The 8,104-nt window shown below is 38.6% G+C and overlaps 1 protein-coding gene across 1 annotated transcript; it reads left to right on the forward strand.

The window, feature by feature from the left end:
- Positions 1 to 4,798: 4,798 nt before the first annotated feature.
- LOC148025790 (UPF0481 protein At3g47200-like) lies at positions 4,799 to 6,610 on the forward strand. The gene has a single exon (XM_087692148.1). The coding sequence runs from the start codon at positions 4,875 to 4,877 to the stop codon at positions 6,354 to 6,356; it is 1,482 nt and encodes a 493-aa protein (XP_087548274.1). The 5' UTR covers positions 4,799 to 4,874; the 3' UTR covers positions 6,357 to 6,610.
- Positions 6,611 to 8,104: the final 1,494 nt, after the last annotated feature.

The following is an 8,104-nucleotide window of genomic DNA, read 5'->3' on the forward strand; positions in this document are numbered from 1 at the left end:
TTGTCCACCCACTTTGACATAGTTTTTAAGGACTATTTTGATGTAATTATCGTAGCCCATTCTTTGGTCATTCGTAGTCCTTTCCAATCATTATGGTAGGTACTTCTCATGCATCAATTGATAATGCTATTTTCAACCTTGAAAAGCTTGATGGCAACAACTTCCAATATTGGAAGATACAAAAATGACAAGCATTGGTGCAAAAGAAGTAGGTTGGACCATTGAAGACAAAGGGCATAAAGCTAGGAGGTTTCTGAGTTTCATTTGCGTCAATGTGTTTCATGCCAAAAGTTTTCACTTAAAATATCTATAAGGTAGGGATGCCCTTTGGGATCACTATTGTTTGCCCAAGTGTCCACCATCATAAAGCCTCTTCTAACATCATGAATTAGAAGGTTCAATGTGCAAGGATTAGCCATGCTAAATGGAGATGTATTTCATACACAAGTATTGAGTGGATGACTCAAAATCCATCAAGGAGCTATTGCACACTTATGACTAGTTTGTGGGATTATTAAGTTTTTCAATGAATAAAGAAAAGATTGTGTTTATGGTAGATTTAGATAGAAGCCTCCACTAGATGAAGAACTCGGGATATATGAATATCTTTAAAAGCAAACTAGTGAGTGAATGGATGAGAAGAAAAAAGGAAGTTGCCAAGTCTCTAATGGGAGGATGTTATGGTTTGCTAGAAATTGCATTTCAATTGTCATAAAATTTTGTTTTTGAGTTTGCAATGCATAAAGACATGCAAACTTAGTATAAAATATTAAAAATATGAAACAATAACCATATTTATGCAAAATATTGAGGGGTGGAAAGTCATGAGGACAAGTTGTCTCCCTACAAATTAGGAATTTTCATTCTCGAAGGAGCAATAACACTTGCTATATGGATGGTTCTTTCCCTCTATCCCCAAAGAAGGATGTCAAATATGTACACCAATATATTGTAAGATACACCAACATACACATGTATGTATGCACATGCACATGCATACATATACAAATTCGCAAAGATATGCATGTGCATGTTTGTACATGCATGCACACACACATAAATGCATGCATACATGCACATGAACACATGTGCACGCATATGGGCATGCACACACACCCACAAAACCTTGCCCTCCCAACAGACACACACTCACTCAATCACACACATCAAGTATACACATATTATTAACCTTACACACATAAAGCTATACTTTATTGAACACGTACAAATATAGCAACATATAAAGTTTACACACACAACACACATACTAACTTGTCATCTTTTCTTATCTAAGGCACAATAAAGCCTCAATAGAGGATCGCTATCCTTTTTTTGTAGAGACCCATTGCATGGAAAGTATATGGACTTGTGAACTTCTTATGCCCACTCATCACACCCATAAACAATGATACCCAAGTTGTAAATTAAAGAATAGTAATGCGACACTTCGAAGTTCTACATTCTAATTTTCAAACATGTTGACTACCTCAATTTGGCAAATAATTTGCCTAAACTATAAATGATGTGACATGCTCATGACTTAACACAAATACTTAGTATATGTTAATGTGGTGCTTAAGACTTAAAGTTGCACATTCTCACTTTTTAAATAGCATGCCTAACATGCATTGACATAGCAATTGCTTTAAGGATAGGCTCACGTATTTAAATGAATATCGTGCTAAGCATTGATGAAACCCTAATGACATTGACATAAATCACAATTTACACTATTGATAAACTTTGAATTCTCTTCATCTAGACACAACCATGATACATATTGACCATAATGTGCTGTTTGAACACCTAGTTTTTGTGAATATTTAGCTTCTGGAATTGCTTGTAAGAGAACATCCAATTTTGGTCAATTAGCTTATGGAAACGTTTTGTATATCTAAATTGATTCTAGCGTGGTACACATTGAATGATATCAATTCCTAAACTATCATGAGATGCATGCACATGTGATATAAGATTAATATTTGGAAAGAATTAGTATCACAACATAGCGTGATATGAGCTTAAAGCCTTTTAAACACCTCAAAGTGTGATCTTTTACTTCTAACTTTGAAAAAAAATGCTACCTAGAAAGCTAAGGCTTTTGAGAGAGACACTATTAGAATCAACATAGAAAGCAAATTACCATAAAGTCTATACATAACAAGTATACTTTCATGAGATTCTAGAATCTTATTTCACCCAACATAACAAATATCTAAAAACATTCCAAGCAATTCATTGGATTTCAATTGTTTTAAATGTTTGGTATTTATGTATTTCTAAGTCAATTAAGCATTTAGTAAAATATTTAATTCAAAGACTGTGTGGTAACATGTCAATACAATGTCTTGTCTATATTGCAAACAAAAGTGAAGTTTGATGTAATATGAAGAACACCAAAAGCATAATGGCATCTAATAGTCTTATGAAAAGGGTAAGACTATATTCATCCCATACCCTTCCTTTAGCCTATGTTAACAAGATTATTACAAATACATGTTTAAAGGTCATTGTTTGTAATCTAACATTGAGGTATCATTAAAAATATTTGATTTTTGAAAATATTAGTGTATAGGATTTTTCTTGAGTTTTATTTCTTTTTTAAATGTTTCCCAGTTGTAAGACGAGTCTTATCTTCTTTTTGTGTGCCTTTAGGTAGGCTTTTGGATTTGTTTCATCTTTGGCAAGGTTTTTCCTTATGTGAGGAAATCATTGATCCTCCCCAACTGTCATCACCTTTAAGGACTCCTTAGAACTCTCTCTCTCTCTCTCTCTCTCTCTCTCTCTCTCTCTATATATATATATATATATATATATATATATATATATATATATATATATATATATGCATGCGTGTGTGTGTGTGTGTGTGTGTTTCACATCTATCATCCCAAGATTACTCATTTTCTTTATGCATGTCAATCAAACACTTCATTCACAATGCCAACTTGAAGAATTAATTGTTAGTACTTTCCCTTAAATTGCATCTTCCCCAAAGCTACTCAGAGCTTTTAGTTTGGCCAAAAGCATCATCACATCTCTCATGTCAAAAGGTAATCATACTTTCCAGTTTGGCCAAAAGGATAATCATAGCTCTCATGTCAACTTTGAGACTACAAACTTTGTCTTGAAACATAAGATGCAAACCATGTTTTTGACATATGTGATATTCATAGAGAAGTCTAAATCTATGGTTTGGGCATCACACATGATTGCCACACATCCACAATTTTTACATCTCCTAACATATTTGAACAGCTTCGATAAAGCTCCCCATCTTAGGTCTTTTGAGCTTTTGTATTTATTTCACAACTTCTATGTAGATAATGTTAGATAAATCTTTATATTTTGGCTCCTTTAAGCATTTATAGTGGTTAGTTTTATACATGAAACATTAGATCCATGCTTTTTTGACCCCATGTTATAGGTGGGCTCTTATAAAACAAGGTAAATTCCTCCTTTAGGTAGGCCCTTATGAACACATCACCTTGTTGTTTTAATCATTCTTTTGGCAATTATAATATGATGGGTACAAGCATATCCTTTTCAATGATATCTCCTACATGTAAAATGTAGAGGCCTTATTTTGCCTTACATTTTTTTATGAGCTACCTTGCCTTTCCAAATTGAAAGCCAACACCAACATGTGAAAGTTTTTTAGAAATGTCACATATTTTTGGAATTTGCGAAAGTATTTTGCATGCATGAAGGTAAAAAATGTGCCAGATGCTTGTGACTCAGTATATTTCTCTAATTTTTAACACTTTCTCGTTTAATCCAACAAGGAGGATCCATGCACATGGCAAAATTTAATCAATTGTAAGATAAAATGAATCATATCCTATGTAGGGAAAACTAGACTCCTTAAAAGTCTAGCAAAGTAAATGTAATATTTCTAATAGAATGCATCATGAGACTCACTTGCATGTGACCTCACTCTTAAGTTGTTTGCGTATTCCTTGAGTGCCAAAAGAGGACTTAGTTTGAAAACCAGGGCACAATTTGGAACATGAAGGTGTGGAGAGAAGGAAGCATTTAATTGAGGGTACAACTAGTGTGTGAAGGCCCTTGTAGTAAGTTTTGCTCAATGCTTAGGTAGGATCCCAAAAGGGTGCCTTGGTGTCTTAGCACAAGATTGCCTAATTGTCCTTAAGAGTTGAGCCATATACAGGTCCATAAGACTGAAATGAGTCAACTAGGTCAAAGTTAACCTCGTGTGGCTATGTATCTTCAACTCAGGGGCATTGATTATAAGACTTGGCAGAGTTAACTGGACTAGGTCTGGATTAGACCTACTCCGATTAGCTTTTCCAACTTGGCCGTCAAGTTGGGGTTTATTTTCTTAAAATGGGTCATATTGTTGAGACAGGTATGAGACCAATAGCCATACATGAGTGTGCACCTCTCTCAGAGCCCTTAAGTCTAAGCATTGGGCCTCAAGCTTTTCCTTAAAAAGCTTAGCCATATGGTCTTAGATCATGCTACATATGCTATAATATTTTACTAGATTTTTTAAAGATTGATAGAAACTCATCCATTACAATAATAAGTTCTGCTCAATGCTTGATAAGTCGTCTTGTTGGGTGGTGGCTGAGATTATTTATTCAAACATTTTCTTCTTCACACTATCCTTAGATCATCATGGCTCTTATTTCACAAGACACACACACACTCTCTCTCTCTCTCTCTCTCTCTCTCTCTCTCTCATCTCCCCTACATTTTAAAAACCTGAACTCTTAACTAGCCTATAAACACATGCATCAATATGTGTAGCCTTCACCTGTCTTTGTGAGCTGGTATTCAATCTCTTGTTGTTCCAAGTTCTAGGCCTACTTCTACCATTACTACTACCACTTCTTCCTCTTTTGCCAAGCATGCCAACAGCATTTCTGCACTCTGAGAGCTTCAATACAGAGGAGAAGGATGAGCAATGGGTTGTTCACATCAGTGCTGAGATTGAAGGTGGCAAGGCCTCCTCCCTCTCCATCTCCAGCCCTTCCATCTTCATGGCTTCCAGCCCGCTCAGGGGCCTCAAGCATGAGGACTTCATCCCCCAGGTGGTGGCCATAGGCCCCTATCACAGTGACCTGGGCCCCCACCATAGCTCCTTCCCTGACAACAAGGAGACAGTCAGGTACAAGCTCATTGCTGCCAAGGAGATGGAGAAGCACAAGGTGGTCGCCTGTAGGTGTGTAGTTGCCAAGGCCTCCCCCCATGCAGGCCGGGAGGGAGGTGGCAGCAGCTTTGAGTCCCTCATGCAGGGCTTTCTGACGGAGATAGACAGGGTGAGGTGTGAGTATGACGTGGAGCTGAGCCACAAGAATGACAAGAGGCTGGCCCTCATGTTAGCCCTGGATGCCTGCTTTGTTGTGGAGGTCCTGAGATCCAATGCCATGCCTTCCCCTGATCAGACCAGCAGCCATAATACCTTCCAAGGGGGGTCTCAGACCACTACCACCAGCAATAGCCTCCATCCCAGCTTCCACTCCTACTACTGCAGCCGCTTCCCGCTCCCGCTCCGCAAGTCCGTGCTGCAGGACTTAGTCCTGCTGGAGAATCAGATGCCTCTCTTCCTGCTCACCAAGATCATCAGCATGGACAATTCATCAGAGGTAGGGGTCTTGGGATTATGGATCAAGAGAGTGGCAGATGAGCTCCTTCCCTTCCACCATCTCTCAGCTGGCAGCCTCTCTCCCATAAGCAAGAAAAATTTGGAGAAAAGGAAGCATCTGCTGGACTGCCTTTACAGCATTGTGACATACCAGGAGGGCTCAGCTAGTGAGGAGCAAGCTCCTGTAGAGAAGCCTACCCATTTTCCAAGAGCAGTGGAGCTCCACAACTGTGGGGTACATTTCAAAGCCCTGGGCTCAGGCAACATGAATTCAGTGTGGTTTGACAAGAAGAAGGCCACCCTGCATGTCCCCAAGGTGAGGGTGGGGGATGACACAGAGAGGCTGCTCAGGAACTTGATAGCCTATGAGAGCCACCTGGTAGACAATGTGCATGTGCTGTCCTATCTCAGGTTCATGAACAGCCTGGTGGATGGGCCTGATGATGTGGCCCTGCTGGTGGAGAAGGGGGTGATAGAGCAGGACATTGGCAGCAATGAGGAGGTGGCTGACATGTGGAACAACCTGTCTGTGAACACCATGAGGGTGTGCAGCTCTGAGTATGAGGAGGTGGCCAGAGAGCTCCTTGTCCATTGCCAGCACAGGCTCAATGCCCTCAAGGCCGAGTTCAAGCGCGACTACCTCTCCCGTCCATGGCTGGTTGTCTCTGTGGTGTCTGCAGGAGCCCTCTTGCTCATGACATTCATAATCACAGTCTATACCATAGAGCTGTATTACAATGGGTGATAACTATGAAAAGGGCTCATGACACTCATAATCAGAGTGTACAGAGCAGAGCTCTGTGACAAAGGCTGACTGGGTAATAGTTACAAGTATAAAGTGATTACCACTGGGATTACAATTGTTAAATATACACATGTATGTACCATGCTCTGCATTATTATTAGCATTGGTACTACAGTAAGCTCTCTGCATTACAAGCATACTACTGAGAGCTGCAACATTAAGCTTTGTTTATGAAATAAGGATTTAACATAAAATTCTTCTATCCATTTGTTTATCATAAGCATTTAACATAAAATTTTGTGTAGGCCCATTGGAAGATGTGTTTTTTCTCACTGGGTTAGTTCTTTTGGCCTAATTGTTCTCTCTCTCTCTCTCTCTCTCTCTCTCTCTCTCTCTCTCTCTCTCTCTCACCACCAATTTATAGTCAGCCTTGATCCTAAGATTAACCACGTTTTATCTTGTATAATTGATTAATTTGATGCATTTGGTGTGCTGCTCTACAATATGTACCCCCAAGGTATAACTAACAAGAACTCAAGATTGTATTCAAGTACAATATATACTCCCAAGGGATAGCTAACAAGAAATTCAACCTTGAACCTTGAAGACAAACATGTGAAACCTCTCAATCATTGATATTCTCCACTGTCATTGCAAATCAATACGCAAAAAATCAAGCTTTGTTGAATCTCATCGGATTGCTCTCCTAGTTGAATCTTGCTCCACCCTCCATTAGCCTCAAGTAAGATGGTATACTTTTTGTGATCTAAAGCAATACTAGTGAGTACAAGACCTCATGTAAAGCTTTTGCAAATTACGGCTTAATATATTGGAGATAATGCATCAAATATCAACTCTCCAATATCTATTTGTTGATATACACCATGCTAGCTTTATTCACGTTTTGGTCAACATATTTGTGGTCTAAAGCAATACTAGAGAGTACAAGACCTCATGTAAAGCTTTTGCAAATTATGGTTTAATATATTGGAGATAATGCATCTAATATCAACTCTCCAATATTTATTTGTTGATATACACTATGCTAGCTTTATTCACATTTGGGTCAACATTTTGAAAGCACTATCTAGGACATCATAGTGTACCTTATCATGTCAATCCCAAGTGCCTCATGGGATTCTTGAGGATCAATTTATTCTTGACTTGAACATTTGAAGCACGATTAAAGAACCTTTCTTCTTACATGAATTGGGTCACACCCTTAGCTAGATGGAGGGAAGGATGACTAATGACCCTTGTTTGTACAAGCAACCCCATCATACAAAACAAAGCAGATGATCAATTCAAAAGTTCACATGCTATCCCTACTAAGCAATCCCATCATACAAAACAAAGCAGATGATCAATTCAAAAGTTCACATGCTATCCCTACTAAGTTCTAGCCACGCATTGGGGGGGGGGGGGGGGGGGGGGGGGTTTACTTAAGCTATTACGTCACAAACACACACAATACACACAAGAGGAAGCTCACTCAAGAACACAAGAAGAGAGATGGAGGCCAAAACATTTTCTTGCTAGTTTTTTTTCCTTCCTCCTCTCACAATGCAATGTACACAAAGTATAGATAAGATACAACATAAAGGAATGGCCTACTAAGTCAAACAGTACATAACTAACTATACTAATCAATCAATGTTAGAACTATGCTAGCTGTATGTAGGTATAAATAACCAAATATAATAAGTGATAAGTTAGTAGCCATGTGAGGATCATAATGACCACCAATG

The sequence above is a fragment of the Lygodium microphyllum genome, chromosome 14 (genome assembly GCF_053477565.2).
Source record: "Lygodium microphyllum isolate KBCC chromosome 14, Lygodium_microphyllum_v1.1.10, whole genome shotgun sequence".
NCBI classification, from domain to species: Eukaryota; Viridiplantae; Streptophyta; class Polypodiopsida; order Schizaeales; family Lygodiaceae; genus Lygodium; species Lygodium microphyllum.